Source organism: Entelurus aequoreus, linkage group LG12, assembly GCF_033978785.1.
Source record: "Entelurus aequoreus isolate RoL-2023_Sb linkage group LG12, RoL_Eaeq_v1.1, whole genome shotgun sequence".
Classification (NCBI taxonomy): Eukaryota; Metazoa; Chordata; class Actinopteri; order Syngnathiformes; family Syngnathidae; genus Entelurus; species Entelurus aequoreus.
In genome coordinates this window covers 17,987,674-18,005,521 of record NC_084742.1, presented here as the reverse complement: position 1 = coordinate 18,005,521, position 17,848 = coordinate 17,987,674, and the positions used below count along the sequence as shown (strand labels likewise).

The 17,848-nt window shown below is 41.3% G+C and overlaps 2 protein-coding genes across 8 annotated transcripts; one reads left to right on the top strand and one right to left on the bottom strand.

Moving 5' to 3' along the window:
* Positions 1–1,836: 1,836 nt before the first annotated feature.
* LOC133661616 (proline-rich protein 5-like) lies at positions 1,837–14,097 on the top strand. 4 transcript variants are annotated; one of them, XM_062064934.1, is made up of 10 exons: positions 1,837–1,953; positions 3,543–3,618; positions 6,259–6,408; positions 8,739–8,819; positions 9,037–9,143; positions 11,070–11,161; positions 11,239–11,379; positions 11,880–12,024; positions 12,094–12,324; positions 12,394–14,097. In XM_062064934.1, the coding sequence occupies exons 2-10, from the start codon at positions 3,593–3,595 to the stop codon at positions 12,684–12,686; spliced, it is 1,266 nt and encodes a 421-aa protein (XP_061920918.1). In that variant the 5' UTR covers positions 1,837–1,953; positions 3,543–3,592; the 3' UTR covers positions 12,687–14,097. The 4 variants fall into 4 exon arrangements, with proteins under 4 accessions (XP_061920918.1, XP_061920917.1, XP_061920919.1 ...); XM_062064933.1 differs by having other exon boundaries at positions 6,247–6,408; XM_062064935.1 differs by having other exon boundaries at positions 3,543–3,619; positions 6,239–6,408; positions 11,880–11,988.
* On the bottom strand, positions 12,893–17,533 carry napepld (N-acyl phosphatidylethanolamine phospholipase D). Of its 4 annotated transcripts, none has more exons than XM_062064928.1 (11): positions 17,244–17,519; positions 16,738–16,895; positions 16,470–16,545; positions 16,282–16,395; positions 16,082–16,222; positions 15,795–16,019; positions 15,632–15,732; positions 13,822–13,993; positions 13,608–13,756; positions 13,423–13,537; positions 12,893–13,285 (listed from the first exon to the last, which is right to left on the bottom strand). In XM_062064928.1, exons 2-11 carry the CDS (start codon positions 16,824–16,826, stop codon positions 13,154–13,156), a joined length of 1,314 nt encoding a protein of 437 aa, XP_061920912.1. In that variant the 5' UTR covers positions 16,827–16,895; positions 17,244–17,519; the 3' UTR covers positions 12,893–13,153. The 4 variants fall into 4 exon arrangements, with proteins under 4 accessions (XP_061920912.1, XP_061920913.1, XP_061920915.1 ...); XM_062064929.1 differs by having other exon boundaries at positions 13,822–13,987; positions 15,629–15,732; positions 17,244–17,515; XM_062064931.1 differs by lacking the exon at positions 16,738–16,895 and having other exon boundaries at positions 17,404–17,533.
* Positions 17,534–17,848: the final 315 nt, after the last annotated feature.

Genomic DNA, 17,848 nt, shown 5'->3' with positions numbered 1-17,848 from the left:
TATATATTTTCATAAAATATATATTTTATACATCTTAAAAATATATATAAAATCCCCTGACGAGCAGGGAAACCTGCGAAACAGTCTCTTGTGTTTTTTCCTCACCTAACATACATTCCGCTCTACCCCGGTATTGAGCACTTTATAGCAGATAAACCTGCAGAAACCTCGACTATATATTAATAACATGCATATTTTATAACATACAACAAAATAAACAAACATGGAAACAATAATTTACTCCAAGTCTTACCGTTTCACCATTACGATTGTTTGCATTTTTTCACTGTCAAAATTGTTCCATAAACTAATATATTTGATTGATTTGCTTCTCATTTCAATCAAATGTGTTCGTTTATGGTTTTTGATATTGAGTTCAGTAAATTGCATATGTTGATTACTGTACTAAGGTATACAGTCTTTTCAAATATAATTTCATTCATACAAACCCCGTTTCCATATGAGTTGGGAAATTGTGTTAGATGTAAATACAAACGGAATACAATGATTTGCAAATCCTTTTCAACCCATATTCAATTGAATGCACTACAAAGACAAGATATTTGATGTTCAAACTCATAAACTTAATTTTTTTTTTTGCAAATAATAATTAACTTAGAATTTCATGGCTGCAACTCGTGCCAAAGTAGTTGGGAAAGGGCATGTTCACCAATGTGTTACATGGCCTTTCCTTTTAACAACACTAGTTTGCCTTGCATAGGAGAGTTTTAACTTGCACTTACAGATGTAGCGACCAACTGTAGTTACTGACAGTGGGTTTCTGAAGTGTTCCTGAGCCCATGTGGTGATATCCTTTACACACTGATGTCGCTTGTTGATGCAGTACAGCCTGAGGGATCGAAGGTCACAGGCTTAGCTGCTTACGTGCAGTGATTTCTCCAGATTCTCTGAACCCTTTGATGATATTACGGACCGTAGATGGTGAAATCCCTAAATTCCTTGCAATAGCTGGTTGAGAAAGGTTTTTCTTAAACTGTTCAACAATTTGCTCACGCATTTGTTGACAAAGTGATGACCCTCGCCCCATCCTTGTTTGTGAATGACTGAGCATTTCATGGAATCTACTTTTATACCCAATCATGGCACCCACCTGTTCCCAATTTGCCTGTTCACCTGTGGGATGTTCCAAATAAGTGTTTGATGAGCATTCCTCAACTTTATCAGTATTTATTGCCACCTTTGCCACGGAATACAATGATTTGAAAATCATTGTATTCCGTTTATATTTACATCTAACACAATTTCCCAACTCATATGGAAACGGGGTTTGTACATGAACTAGTCAGTGCTGTGTGTCTCACATGACTGAAGACAAATATGTGTCAGCTGGAGGGATAATGATGTGTTTGTTGTGTAAAAGGATCTGATGAGGGCAGTGAGGGGGTTTTAAAAGTTAAATGCTGACGGAGTATTTTTACTTCGTCCTGCCTGCATGTTCTTCAATCATTTGTTTGTGTGCACTTTACATTTTTTACACCTACTTGAGAACCTTTCGTCCATATGTGAAGGACGGCGTGCTTGTTTTATGCTTCTGTGTACTTTCGAGACGCATAGCCTTGACGAAACGTTGCTGTTCGGGAGCAGTTATTATATTCCTGTTTATGTTATACATGGTATTGATCACATAAAGCTACTTTGAGGCTTGTGTGCTGTCCTTAATCCACTGTTTTACCCACACCGTTGTTTATTTTACATGACTTTTTACATGAACTTGGACACAGCACACGCTCAGGCGAAGCCGCGCCCAGAAAACGTTTCCATGACAACTGCAGTTTTTCCGGGTCTCCATAAAGTCTGCGCGCGCATGTGCACCCTCCCGCACCTTCTCGATAGCACGCTCACGTTGACTGCTGGTGTAGTTTGATGGCAGGAGGCGCAACCACACATTTATGGAGTTAAAAGCAAAATGATAACGCGGAGACTTCTGCAAAAGTAAGTTTTTATTTTTAAAATGTAATAGAAGCGTCTTCGATAATGTGGTATGAACTTAATTCCGTTGGAATTCAACTTCCAGGTCATGTAGTTGATTGTCTAGCTTTTATGCTACATATTAGCATGCTAATTGTGAAGACTTGTTTCAAATTTGCTTGATTTTATTTTATTTTTTAAACTTGTCTTGTCCAGCCACACAGGCGATTAATACTTCTGATTTATATGCCCACATCTGCTGTAGTTTTACTTTATAAGGTGAAGTATGTGATACTTCAACTGTTTATTATTATTATTATTATTTTTGTTTGACTTTATTAAATGTTTGGATATATTTAGTGTTTACACCACATTAGGAGCTGATATAAAGAAGACAGAAGAGGGAATATTGGGGACAAAAGGAGGACAAAGACAGTGAGAGACAACAACAACAATGGAATTTCATAACATAGATACACTAGCTACAAATATTTTACCAGTGTTCATGAAAAATGAGTGAAATAAACAGTAATAATACAGTACTGACAATGATCATTGTTACAGTATAATTAACATAATGATATTATATAGTAATATCAACAGTAATAGAGAATATTAATACAGTATTTACCAATGTTATCACTATCAAATGTAATACATACTTCAGATAAAACATTAGATTATGAGAAAAACCAAAAGGAAACAAAAATAAGGAAGTTAAACATTAACTTATTGAGAGTAATAATGATAAGAATAAGTCTTTCTTAGTGGTGTGCCCTCTTTTAGTTGACCATGTGAATGAGTATTTTTTATTTGTATGAGAGTAAGTGTGTACATATGCATGTAAGATATATGTGTTTGCATAATCGTGCAGGTGTATGTTTGCGTATGTATGTATATTTATTTATCACTGACTATGTGTTCCAAGTTTAATGTCGGTGTTATTCTACAATGTAAGGAAACTGTCTCTGAGGGCGATCTGGAGGTTTTGACCTTTGCGCAGGTGTACCTAATAAAGTGTCTTTGTTTGGTGCGTGTGTCATTCTATCTGCAAGTTGAAGATCCAATGTCCCTCTCAACTTCCTCCTATCCGGGAAATCGCAAAAAGCCGCTACCTGACCATGGCTCAGGAAATCTGTAGAGACTCCTCCCACCCCCATCAAGGACTGTTTTCACTGCTGGACTCTAGAAAGATGTTCCGCAGCCTCCGTCACATCTGTGACAGCTTCTTCTCTCAGGCCATAAGACTCTTGAACGCATCATAATAATCCCCTCAATTCCCCCCAAAAACGGATTAACTCGCTGGAATGTAAAGACAATATAACATACATCCATAAACGTGGATGCATATGCAAAAGTGCAATATATTTATCTGTACAGTAATCTATTTATTTATATCTGCACCTTATTGCTCTTTTATCCTGCACTACAACAAGCTAATGCAACACAATTTCGTTCTTATCTGTATTGTAAAGATCAAATTTGAATGACAATAAAAGGAAGTCTAAGTCTAACTTCACTTCAATGCAGCTGTTAGCTCTCGCAGCACTTGACTTAAAGCGTCTCCAAAAATGTTTTATTCCCTCAACCGGCTCTTCTTGTTTGTGATGCAGATGCTGACGGCACAGCGGTGTTGCAACTGCTGACAGGCGGCTGACAAACCATGGAAAGAGAAGGCTCCCTAAGGAGGTAAGAGCCACTGTGCCCTCTTTGCCAGCACAGGGAACCTTTTCTCTCTATTTATGTTCACCTTGTAACTCTGGATTGGCATTTAAGGGACATATTGAGAAGCGCAAAAGTCATGTTGATGCAGAAAATGCTGACATGCTTAACTTCACCACCCTGAGGAACTCCATTTATTTTGAAAATGTAAAATTGTTAAAAGGAAGTCTGATTCATCCATTATTTGGAGAAATACCGTATTTTTCGGACTATAAGTCGCAGTTTTTTTCATAGTTTGGCCGGGGGTGCGACTTATACTCAGGAGCGACTTATGTGTGAAATTATTAACACATTACCGTAAAATATCAAATAATATTATTTAGCTCATTCACGTAAGAGACTAGACGTATAAGAGTTCATGGGATTTAGCGATTAGGAGTGACAGATTGTTTAGTAAACGTATAGCATGTTCTATATGTTATAGTTATTTGAATGACTCTTACCATAATATGTTACGTTAACATACCAGGCACGTTCTCAGTTGGTTATTTATGCGTCATATAACGTACACTTATTCAGCCTGTTGTTCACTATTCTTAATTTTTTTTAAATTGCCTTTCAAATGTCTATTCTTGGTGTTGGGTTTTATCAAATACATTTCCCCAAAAAATGCGACTTATATATGTTTTTTTCCTTCTTTATTATGCATTTTCGGCCGGTGCAACTTATACTCCGGAGCGATTTATACTCCGAAAAATACGGTAGTCAAGCTGAGGCAGCAAATAGTGGCATGCTAACTTTACCACTTTTGGGAACCTCACTCCAACTATTTGAAGAATGTATTCAATATTTGGAAAAGTGAAAAGAAATTGCTAATGTGCTAACTTTGCCTGGCAGGGGAACCTTATATTTACCAGATGGCTGGGTTGCCATTTGAAGGAAAGTTACTTGAGTCGCTGAAGAGTAAGTTGAGTTGATGCAGAAATACTGTGAGGCAAAATTATGCAACCTTGGCAACCTTACTCTTATTCACTTTCAACTTTTAACTATCATTTATTGATATTCTCAAAATGTTTTGGGAAAGTTTATTTGTGTTAATGCAGAAATACTGATCTGCTAACTTCACCACCTTGGGAACTCTATCTATAGCCTTTATCCATTATTTGGAAAAGTTGTCCCATTCGTGCAGAAATACTGGCATGCTAAAGTTCCGACACCGGGGAACCTTAAATCCATCTCCTTTCAACTTGGGTTTGACATGTATATCATGTTACATTTGTTACATTTCACCAATTAGTGGTTCTGTAATCCATTATTTGGCAAAGTAGTGGCTTTGATGAGATCAAGTGGCATGCTAACTTAACCGACCCAGGGAACCCCACTCTATTTACTTTCCTCCTGCACCTACCTATTCCCTTAATTCATTTTTAGGAAAGGTTAATTGTGTTGATGCAGAAATTGTGACACGCTAACTTCCCCATTTCGTTTACTTAGAACGTTCATTTGAAAGAAAGTTCAGTGATCCATTATTTTATAAAAGTAGTCCCATGCAGAAATACTGGCATGCTAACTTTACCACACTGGGGAACCTCATTCCATTCATCTACAGCTATAGATTGACATTTAAATAAATGTTCTGTAATCCATTCTTCACCAAAGCAGTGGCGTTGATGACAACAAGTGGAATGCTAACTTAACCAGCCCAGGGAACCTCCCTCCATTCACTTAGAACTCCTAACTGGCATTTGAAGGAATATTCCTTGAGCCATTATTGAGGCAAGCAGTCACATTGGTGCAGAAATACAGTCATGCTAACTTCACGACACTGGGGAACCTTACTTCATTATCGGATTGTCATTTGAAGAAAAGTTCCTTGGTCCATTACCGGAGAAAGTAGTGGAGTTGGAGCTGAAATAAAAACATGCTAAATTCACTACTTTGGGGAACCCCACTCCGGCCCCTCTCAAATATAGGATGGCATTTGAAAGAAAGTTATATAATCCATCGATGAGATTTACTAACATGCTAACTTCACCACTCCAGGAGCCTCACTCCATTCACCTGTCTGTTTGTCTTTAATGCACAGTGCTGCAGTGTTTTACATAAAATCAAAAAATTAAATAGTCCAGCATGAGATACGTTTGTTTACTTTCTGTATTGACATATATAGCAGTGACCTGCATCCCTGCTTCAAAATAAATAAATGTTGTATGCCCAACTCTACTAGGACATGCTTCATTACAGACCTTCCTTTTTTGTTCCACACATTCCCGAGTGACCTCATCCGTGCTTTCATTCGTGCCAAAAGTCCTTCGTTGTTTACTAATAAAACGCTTCCGGTCCTGTCAGCACCAAAATAACGTTAAGATTTATATGTAACATCCTTCCAAACATCAGCAACCACACAGCACACAGAACCAAAGAGGACTTTTGTGTCACTTTGAAATGTTTCCCTCTTGGCAGCACTTGAACCTCAAAGGCTTGCTTTGTTGGGCCTGACAAAAGCTCACATGGCCGCCGACTGATACAGACTGTTAAAAGGAAACTCGGAGAGGAGGAGGAGGAGGGAGCAAGGGGACATGTTGCTACCTTGTCTGCATAATTTAACCGATACTTATCACTGCCTTGTCTTTTTGCTCCCTTTTGGATTTCGAGGAATCTCCACAGCAGGTTGAGGCTGGCCGGTGGCTCGTCTTCCAGCTTGACTGACCTCTCAAAGACACCTGGGGGAGGAGGCGCACTGGAGAAAGTGGTGGCGGAGGAGAGCAGCAAAGGAACCCAGCAGAGAAGAGCTGGGGCCAATGCCACATGGAACAGGTTGGAAATGTCACACTATTAGTGCTTTATTTCATACAGCGATCTGCCCTGAGGTGCTCCAAGATGTATGCATGGTGCGTGAAAGGGAACACACACAAATGGACTGGAGCATGGAAGCATTATCACTTTCTTCCTCTCCGCCCCTAATGCATCTTTTCAGCCTTTTTTGAAATGTAAGACTAGCAAAGCAAGGCTGATTTAGCTGACCATAGGAGGTACAATCCCATAAAACTTTTTGGAGCCTATGTCCTGTCATATAGCGATTTATTAAAGAAAAAAAAATATATCAAATGAAAATGTACAAAACATTTAAAGTAATACTGACAAAGCTGGAGTAAAAGAAGCTAATAGCAAAGAAGCTAATAACATGATTGATTGAAACTTTTTTATTAGCAGTTTGCACAGTACAGTACATATTCCGTACAATTGACCACTAAATGGTAACACCCGAATATGTTTTTCAACTTGTTTAAGTCGGGGTCCACGTTAATCAATTCAATGTACAAATATATACTATCAGCATAATACAGTCATCACACAAGTTAATCATCAGAGTATATACATTGAATTATTTACATTATTTACAATCCGGGGGTGGGATGTGGAGGGGGGGGGGGGGGGTTAGGTTTGGTTGATATCAGCATTTCAGTCATCAACAATTGCATCATCTGAGAAATGGACATTGAAACAGTGTAGGTCTGACTTCGTAGAATATGTACAGCGAGCAGTGAACATAGTGAGTTCAGAAAGCATAAGAACAAGTATATACGTTTGATTATTTACAATCCAGGGAGGTGGGGTGTGGAGGGGGGAGGGTGTTAGTCTAGGGTTGTAGTTGCCTGGAGGTGTTCTTTTAGTGCGGTTTTGAAGGAGGATAGAGATGCACTTTCTTTTACACCTGTTGGATGTGCTTAAGTGACAGACACAGTGTCTTTTTACTGTCCATTTTGCTGCAGTCTTGTGCCCAAAAGTCAGTCTTACACAAGTAATTGTACTGAATTGGAAACAACGACTCTAACGCCTTTGTGGAAAGTTCTGTGTAGTTCTTTTAAACGCTAATCCAAAATGTCGGTACAAAAAAAACTTAGCCTTACATGTCAGGGAATATTAAATAATGATTCTGATGATGAGAGAAGTGGCCCCTTGTTTACTTACATTCATTTATGTAGATTTAAAAGGTTACAATGACGTATATTACCAGATATCTCCCAACAGAACATTCTTGAGCATTCAAATTGTTTGGACTGCGTATGCGTTTAGTGCCCTTATATCGAATTCCATGACCTAGTTTAAAGGGGCCCAATTTTGCAAAAACAACTTTTTTTGCCTATTGGTACCTGCTGTTGTGTATTTACGATCTGCATAAGTCTAGATAATGTGAAATCAAACCATGAATGAATTGCGCAGATATTTATTAAAAAATTGCCTTCCTTCATACTTCCGCAAAAGGAGTTGTTTGGAATTTGTGACGTTTTCTGCCCTGTGACGTCAGCGGATATCTCCATATATGGTATACATTTACCCAAAGTGTTTTGCGGTAGTTCGCCGTTGTAGTCCGACACTAGTCAATAAGCTCCTTCTTTTTCTTTATCCTCTCGTTGTGGGGCAGACTGGCTCATACATGCACATGCATCCTCCGCTCTTGCCATTTCTCATACACAGTAGCGTATAGTTCGAACTTAAATCCGTTAGTAGACTCGATATGGAAGAGCTAAAACTACAACACGGCTGAAGGGGAGAAGACACAGTCCAATTGGAGGCATGTTAAGAGGACCGCCCACAAAACGGTGCATTCTGAAGAGACATTCAGAAAGCGGCTTGAAGATGGTCTGTAAAACATAATCTATGCAACATTTTGACCAAAGCACCACCATTACATGTTATGTAGACCACAAGGAAGTGTTTTAAATGTAGAAAGAAAATTATAATATCCATCCATCCATCCATTTCCTACCGCTTGTCCCTCTCGGGGTCGCGGGGGGTGCTGGAGCCTATCTCAGCTGCATTCGGGCGGAATTCAGACAAGTCGCCACCTCATCGCAGGGCAAATTATAATATGACCCGTTTAAATCAAACTATCTTTCAATACCGCAGTCATTCGACCGTATTTAGACAGGAATGGCCACATTGTCTCCAAGATGTGGATAGTTCCTTTTAACTTTAATCCAAAATGACAGCAAATGTTTGTAGTTGCTACATTAGCATGCCTGAAAGTGACACAGCTGCCATTGTAATTTTTAGTTTAATTTTGCTTGTCACGTGAAGGCAATTGATAATCATACTGTTTATAGATGTTCTCATATTGTGATGATCATATTGTGTCTCGTCAGCATCCACAATGCAGTCATCTCTGTGTTCCAAAAGAAGGATCTGGGAGAGAATGAGCTCTTCATTTTGAATGAAGGTGTCAGGTAAGCGCTCCCAGTTCTGGTCTTATCAGTGTCAGCAATAGAAAGCTGTGTTGTTGCTGATAACAAAAAAAAACAAAAAAAACACTCAGTTGTTGCTGTGGCTTATGTGTACCGAGTTAGCTTGTCATTTCCTGAATGAACTGCTGTTCAAACACTACAGCCTGCTCAGCGCTGATTCCATAATACATGTATGTGTCCATAATGTGTGCTTTTACAGGCAGCTGCTGAAGACAGAGCTGGGCTCCTTCTTCACAGAGTACCTTCAGAATCAGCTGCTGACCAAAGGCATGGTCATACTGAGAGACAAAATACGCTTTTATGAAGGTAAAGCATAGCTCCCCGATCCCTGCAGCAGTCAGTAATTAACTCAAGTTTTTCAATAACTTGGTTGATTGCCCGACATTACAAGCCAAAGACCTATCTCAGCATTCCCTCCTCAGTGCAATCAGGAGAAAAACAATAATTGACTAAAATCCCTGACGCCAAGCAAGTTAATGCTTGTACTGTGAGAACACCCAGCTTCTGTTTACCTCTTATATCCTTTTAAGAACCACCGTTTTCATTAGGGCTGTCTCGATACAACTTTTTTTAATACATTACAGATATTGCAGCTTTGAGTATTGGCCGATACTAATATCAACACAAATCATACACGCTTGTACAGTGGAGCCTTGATTTACGAATATAATTGGTTGTTGAACATGGTTCGTAAATCAAAAGGTTTGTATGTAGAAACATAGTTCCCCATAAGAAACAATGTCAACATAAATAATTGGTTTTAGCTTCGACAAAAGTCAATATTTTAGTAAAAGAATGCACACGTTGAAGACACTATATTTGATCAAACATGACAAGGGGGAATTGGTTTAACAATCTCTTCATTATCAAAATAACACAACAATGGCAAACTGAACTGTCAACGCATGCAGGCACACAAAAGTCTTTTTGGCGCTCTCAATAATAGCAAGCTCAACTGTCAATGCGCGCACAAACACACACACACAAAAGTCCCTTTGGTGCTCTCAAAAACGTTAACAACCGTGCGGCTATAAGAAAAAAGGTGAAAAGTAAAATTATTTTTACTTTGCTGTCTGTGAACAGCAGACGATGTGCAGGCAGAGAGAGGAAAGCGCGGGGAGGAGGGGAGGCGTGTGTGGGTTTCCTCTCCTCTCTAAGTTTAAGACCACAGTCAATCCCTCCTTCTTTCCAGGCTGTTTTGTTTGCTTTCTCTATTAACCCATATTGAGTAAGCAAAATAGACCAAACTTGGTGAATGGCAGGAAAAGAAACACACGCTGAATCTGAGAAAAGGCGACCGAGTAATGGACTGCGTAAACAGGTTGTAACGTAGGGGCCTCCGCCTCTTTAAAATGGCCGCGCCCTGTGTCTACTGTCCTGGCCTGGGAACGCCTCGGGATCCCCCGGAAGGAGCTGGACTAAATGGCTGGGGAGAGGGAAGTCTGGGCTTCTCTGCTTAGGCTGCTGCCCCGCGACCTGACCTCGGATGAGCGGAAGAAGATGAATGAATTATATTTTTATTCTCAGTAAAGTTCATTATTACATAAAGTGCAGCATTATTAGTTCCAACTTGTTGTGATGTCCTTCATCTCTCCTGAACAGTGACGGCACACTGTGTTCTTCTTATGCACTCATATTTGTTTACATATTTCACTGTGAGGTGAAGTGTTCAAAACAGTAGAGCATCTCAGAGGATTGCGGCAGGACACTGGGTGGTCAGAGGGCGTCCACAATATCCTCTGCACGTCAACAACATGATCCTTCAGTGACAGCTGAGGTGCTCCACAGCACTGTTGTCTGGACTGCATTGCACTTTTGTCCCACTAATTATCTATATCCACGCCAAATACCTCACCTTTTTTGTCCACTTTTAAGTAGACTACTTTGTTACGTGAAAGTGTAGTGTGGGAAATCAGTATGCAGAGATGCTGAACAGAACAGGAAATTCCAACACGAATACATGTACTGCATTTTAAATACCTTCTCAAATTGTCTCATCTGTCTTTTTTATCAATGGATATCTTTGTTTTTGGTTCATTTCAATTGTCACAAGTTACACCTTGCGGGTAAAAAATAGTCCTATTATGAAAACACAAATGTCCACTGCAGAGAACGCTGGTTCTCAAGAAGAAAATACAAAAAGGTATTTGAAGCACACGAGAAGTGATGCCTTTCATCACTTTGCACAGCGTCCATGGTTTTCTTTGATACAGTCCATGTTTGTTGGAATAGGTCAGAAGTTGTTGGACTCTCTGGCTGACACTTGGGATTTCTTCTTCTGTGATGTTTTGTCCATGCTGCAGGCCATCTTCTATCCCGTGCAGGTTGGATGACAACTCTATCACTGCACAAGTTTCCTGCATACAGTATTTTATAATTCTGTGTGTGTGTTTGTGTGCAGGGGAAAGAGCCATCAGTGCGTGAGCTGGCACTGCTCCACTTTAGGAACACCATTACCCTTAACCTGAAGCTGGACGAGGCTTTGGCGCGACCTCGAGCACGAGTACCCCCCTCCATCATACAGATGCTCCTTATACTTCAGGTGCACACATAAGTCTACATGGTCTATGGGAAGTGGCAGAATATGGCATAAGTGTGTGAATGAGTGAATGTGATGTATAATGTAAACCGCTTTGGGTATCTTTCCAGGTATAGTAAAGCGCTATAGAAATACAGACCATTTATCATTAAGAGTTGTTTTTCTTGCAAAGGGGGTCTCACAAGAAGTCATCTCTGTGCGGACAGTCTTCCCATAACCTTTAACCCAGCAGTTAGTGTTTAACTGTAAGTTTTGTTTCGGCATTTTGACTGTGTGGTTTTTTTTATGTGGAAGAAAAGCATTAGCAGATTTCAGCATTCTTTCATGCGCAAGTTGTTTTGCTTTGGTTTAGTAGCCATGAATTTCATGTGATTTGTTGCTCTAATGTGGCTTTGACTCACACCTACTCTCTCTCCTTCCCCACTTATGAAGCCATGTCCACGTGTTTCCTGGAAGCCATTACAACACTTGTTCCTTAGCTAACGTCAGGATGTTTATTGCAGGGCGTGCACCAGTCCAAAGGCGTCACAGATGACTACCTACGCCTGGAGTCTCTCATTCAACAAGTGGTCTCGCCATACCTTGGGACCCATGGATTATATTCCAAAGATGGTTCGTCCAATCAGCACTGTTCTTCATGTCTGTTAGGTATGCAATTGACCCTGCGCAGCCATCTTTTTTGTCTGTTAATTGTTACCTAAATATGTTGCTTGCCAGAGAGGCGTCTTCAGCGTTCTGGACTGTCCAAGTCTGGCAACCCCCCCACGGCGAAGAACCCAGTAGTGCGCTCCAAAAGCTACAATGTTCCCATGCTGACCCCTGTCGTGGAGTATGATGTGGACTTGTCGGCAGGCGGGGGCACTGCTATCAGACGCCACTCTGTGTCTGAGATGACTTCCTGCGTGGGGCAGAGCGCCTCTGTGGGTAATTCCGGCATTGACCACTCAGGTAGGACAACACTTTAGTCCATGTCACGTAAACACATGAGAACTAACCCACTTCCTGTCCTCCCTACAGGTACCTCGAGTCAGAACACCCAGGTCCAGCATCTTTCCCACTCCATTCTTCCCGAGTCCTCCCCTCCAGGCGATTGCAAGCACTGCACAGGCTCTCCGGTGTCTGACTCCCCCGTGTCCTCCAGAGTTCTGGCTCAGGACACAAGCTCAGGCCCCAGTCCATCATCCAGTCCGGAGGTCACAGCAGATTACCACATCCCTGAATCTTTGGACTCAGAACCTGAGCATGATGGCATCTTTCTGAACTTCTCCAAAGCCTGCGATGGAGGTGCAACACACAGCAGTGTAACCTGACAGGTGACAAGCCAGTACCTTTTTAGCGTATTTAGTTAATCAAGGGAATCAGCAAATAATCCTGCAGGCATGAGGATAAAACAGTATTTATTAAACTTAACAGCTAGAAAGTATTGCAAACAGTGCCACCTAGTGTTCACTCCTATACCTGAATATTGTATTAGTGCGCCTTCAAACATGCTGACTGATTAGAATGATGACGCAGAGACAATTAAAGCTGTTTATTCTACATATAGCAAATTACATTCAAGTCTAAGTGCGATTACATGAAAATGATAGTTTTCAGGATAATCCTCACATTACAGCCTCATACATGTCTAATACGATGTCAAGCTGGAATCATATAAAACATTCATAAAGCCGAACCCAGCTCAGCTTAAACTATGATCAGCGTACAAGTCTCAATTTCATAATGTAGGCCATGTAACATCCAGGCCAGATATGCATGACGTCACTAAAAGCCACAATCAGCGGAAGACGTCCCCATCACGTGATGTCAGAAGGCGAGACTCTCCGTGCTGCAGCGTGAAGAAGGATTGTGGTTTTAGCTCTTTCTCCTCCAGAGCTTCTTGCAGGCGACGTGGCGGCTCCAGATAGTGCTGGGTAATAGACAAAAGTGGTTTCAGAACTAGTTTGCTTTTAAAGCTTCTTTTCTCAGTATACAAATACTCATGCAGCTTAGAAAACAAAGGGTATTTTGTTAGCAACATAATGGTGATGATACACATAGTTTCACCTCATAGGCCAGAGCAAAAGTCCCCCAGTGAATGGCAAGTGAGTGTTTGGCCTGAAGGTCCATGTGGATCTGCACCGCCTCCTCTGGGTCTACATGCTGCCCTTTCATCACGTCCCTACCAAAAAACCACATTATTCTTAGCCAAAGTCTGAAAATGTAGGAGGCAGGAGTAAATAGGTGTTCACCTGGGAATATATGCGCCAATGGGGATTGCCGCCAGGTCGAACGGTCCAAAGCGTCGACCGATCTCTTTGAAGGCCGGGCAGTATCCGGTATCTCCAGCAAAGAAGAAGCGGTGATCTGGACCCAGAACAGCCCAGCTGGCCCATAAGGACTAAAGAAAGATGGAGGATATGTTAAGATGAAATTCTTCAGTCAAATACAAGATAAGTAAGCCACCTTGTTGTCATCCACCGCGCTGCGTTTGCTCCAGTGCTGAGAGGGCGTGCACACGAACGTGATGTCATCGTGAGCTGGCACGCAGTTCTCCTCCCACCAGTCCAGCTCCATTACGTTCTCGCAGCCCGCCTTGGACAGCCAGTCCATCAAGCCAAGGGGCACGAACCTACAGACGCTCTTGGTAAGCAGCGTTTAAAGCCCTTTAACGGGGAACTGAACTTTTTTGGAAATTTGCCTGACGTTCACAATCATTATAAAAGACATGACGATGGATGTTTTGGTTTTTTTGCATTCTAAATATTAAATGCTATCAAAAGTTTGCTCACAATGGAGCATATGGGGCCATGCAATTCTGCCTACAAAGCCCCTAAAAAAAATCCAAACACCTCCATTGAGGTTTTATATACATGATAAGTATATATGTAATGTAGTAACGGGCACATTTATAATAACGTTTAATATTTACGTATTTTGATCATTTTAAGCATATGCGGCGCATTAATTTCAAAAACGCATCACAGCGTTTGCTTTTTTTTTTTCTTAATCACTGATTATCACTCACTGCAGAATTTATGAGAGCCAACAAACATAATAAAACATCACTTACGGTGCAAGGTCTGCTGTCATTAGGATGCCGACTGCTGGGATGTTCATATATTCCCATTTAGGTGAAGAATGTCTCATAATCCTCAAGAACAAAAGGAATGGGGGTCCAAGCGTTTTTTTTTCGTAATTTCCGAGTCCTAAATGGCTGTCAAAGTGTACCAACTAGTCAGAATACCTACTCAGACTACTTCTGTCCAGGTGAGACGCATGATTTCTGATCTAGAATAAACTTATACTAATACTAGTCCATAGCCTTGTCACCTCTCGCCTGGACTACTGCAACTCTCTCCTGTTTGGTCTCCCTCACAAGTCACTTCACAAACTTCAGCTTCTCCAGAACTCTGCAGCCCGGATAATCACCAGAACCCCTTCAATCCAGCACATCACCCCTGGTCTGCAGCAACTCCACTGGCTACCCATCAAACACCGTATCCACTTTAAAATAATTCTCCTCACTTTCAAAGCTATCCATAACCTCTCTCCGTCTTATCACTCTGACCTGCTCCATGTCGCCACAACCTCACGTTCCCTAAGATCTTCTTCACCCATCCATCTCACTGTCCCCTTATTTAAACTGTCCACCACGGGTGCCCGAGCTTTCAGCCACTCTGCCCCACATCTTTGGAACTCTTTACCACCAGACCTTCGTAATTTAGACTCAATATCCCTCTTCAAATCAAGACTCAAAACACACTATTCCTGACTGCTAATTCATTGTACCGGTAATCATCTTATCTTATCTATTTTTGTTGTTGTTTTTATCCAATTTGATTTTATTGTTTTGATTTTGTACGGTGTCCTTGAGTGCCCAGAAAGGCGCCTTATAAGTAAAATGTATTATTATAGGGAGCGAGGAAGCAGCAGCCCATTCGATGATGTAAACGGTATTGATCACGGCGCCTCTATAAATAGTTTGTTTGAGTTAGGGCTTATAACAACACTTATACGTGGTTTAATATTCAAATCACAAAATGTAAATGGAGTATTATTGCCGGTTTTTGAATGGTTATTTATTGGATTTTGTGGGCGAAAAAGAGGAGCCCTCATTGGCGCCGCTTTAAGGTGACTTTGATTTACTTTTATTTAATATTTAGAATGCATTAAAATGTGTTGTCATGTCTTCATAATGATTGTGAACGATAGACAATATTTAATAAAAGGGCAGTTCCCCTTTAAGAAAATATCAGCATGGTGCACTTACCAGCGTAGCTCCCCGCCGAAGCGCGTGTTGAGGCTAGCCACTGTTCCAGCATCGAGGTGATCGTAGTGGGAATGACTGATGACCACAGCGTCGATGCGGGGCAACTGCAAAACCAGAATCGTTTTAACTGAAGCACATAGATATTCTTTAAAAAAAGTAAGCACACCTGTTGTACGTTACAAGGTGGGCCTCTGTATCTTTTAGGACCCATGAACTGGAACGGCGACGCCCTCTGGCTGAAAATAGGATCTGTCAGAATATTCAACCCATCCAGTTCCACCAGAACTGAGGCGTGGCCCAGCCAGGTGACCCTCAAACCAGGGCCGGAAAGGGAAAGGTCCGGATTCTGGACAAAGTACGGCTCCATCACAGGTAGCTCGTTGTCAAGTGCCTGAAAGGAGGCGGAGCTTAGGCATAAGAAGTGACTTCTCCCACCAGGAAGTGATGACACACCTCTTTACTGGTCGGGACATTGCTGTGGTTCTTGTCGAGCAAGAGGAACCGGAGCAGGGTGGGGTAGGAGGGGAAGCGCCATGTCGGCCAGGGATTGGTGAAGCGGCCATGTTTGTCACGACATGACTTTGTCACCTCTTCCTATAATGTAAAAAGTTATTGATACATATTCATTTAATATTGTATTCATGACTGACGACCTCCACGCGGTAGTCCAGTCGAAAGCTCTTGCGTGAGGATCGAGACGAACTGCTCCTCCTCTGGGCGTGAAGACCCGCTTCTCCGCCCTCTGCCCCCCTCAACACGCCATCATCCTGCAAATGTAAATGAACATATAATCTATTTTGGTAACCCATAATAGCCCATTTCAAGCCTTGTCTTGTAGTACCTCCACCGGGCCTTTCCTCTCCTCCAGGGCTCCTTTGTCTGAAGATGACAACTTTTCCATGGGCTCACCTCCACATCTGGCATGAACACAAACTTACTTTTAAAAAAGTAATGCAGAGAAAGGATGATATCAGCATCACACGGTTACTGTGTAAACATGTGTGGGACATAATGTGGTATTCAAATGAATCCAGTCTTGTAAATTGCAAAACTGGAAGCAGACGTTAAACGGGTGTAGGCGGTGCATGCCACTCTTGCTAAATGTTTACTTGAAGGACAACTGGACGCAAAGCTGTCTGCAGTGATGTCCAACAGAGACTGAGAAGATGGATGGTCCATTCATTTTGATGAGGGGCATCCTGTTTACTGCACTGGTGCGTTCGCTACCCACTGTATATTATTGTGGCTTTGCGACAACAATGGAGGCCTGTGGTTGGGAACCAAAACAAAGATGTGTGTAGTGTGTGCAACCATTTGTGTCTCTTAAGGCTACGTGACAAAAGCAAACATTGCAGAGTTGACAGACGTGTCCTTTGTCCTCGTATTCTACTGTATTGGCAAGTTTAAAGGTGCTGTTATTGGTGTCTCTATATAGAACAGGCAGCTCTCGTTGAAAGGTGAAGGTTAAAAATAGGACTTGGTTTTCGTGTGGCAGAAAAGATAAGCTAAAAAAGTCTTAAGTAGTTCAAACATACATGATTTGGTTACCAAAAGCGGTAGTAGTAATATAAAATTCAATAAAACCAGCTGAATACACTAGTGTCATACAACGTACCTGAGCAGTGAACGCAACAGCTAGCAAGCCAACATGTTAGCCAAACAACCAGACTGTCGCGAGCTAACGCTAATGTAAACTCGACGACTCGTGTTGGGCAGATTACAAATAGCGATAAGCAATAAGCGAGTTTTTCAAGTGACCGTATAAGAGGAAATACCGTCAAAGATGTCGCTCACAAGCTAGAGAAAGGTTTTGGCCGAGCGGAAGGCGGAAGGTGAAAGTCATTGGTCGATGGAGGGGATTAGTGACGTCAGTGTAAACGTCATGAGTTCACATAACCACGGCCTGTCAATTAGCACATCAGTCACAAGTTTATACTTTAAATATTATAAACAGTACCTTCAGGTATGTGTACAATGTATATAATTTTATGTATGCATCATTCTATGTTTTCAAAATATGAATAAGATTAAACATTCGACAAATTATAAGTATTTATGAGTCAATGGGTACCAAGTAGTATACACGATGTGGCTATTTTGTCATTAACATCAGAGAAAGTGATTTTATTTTCCTTTTTCTTTAACTAAAAAAGAAACAAATCATCCCCACCATGAGGGATCTGGGTCAGTGGGGGAGGAGGATGACTCCACATCTGTTCC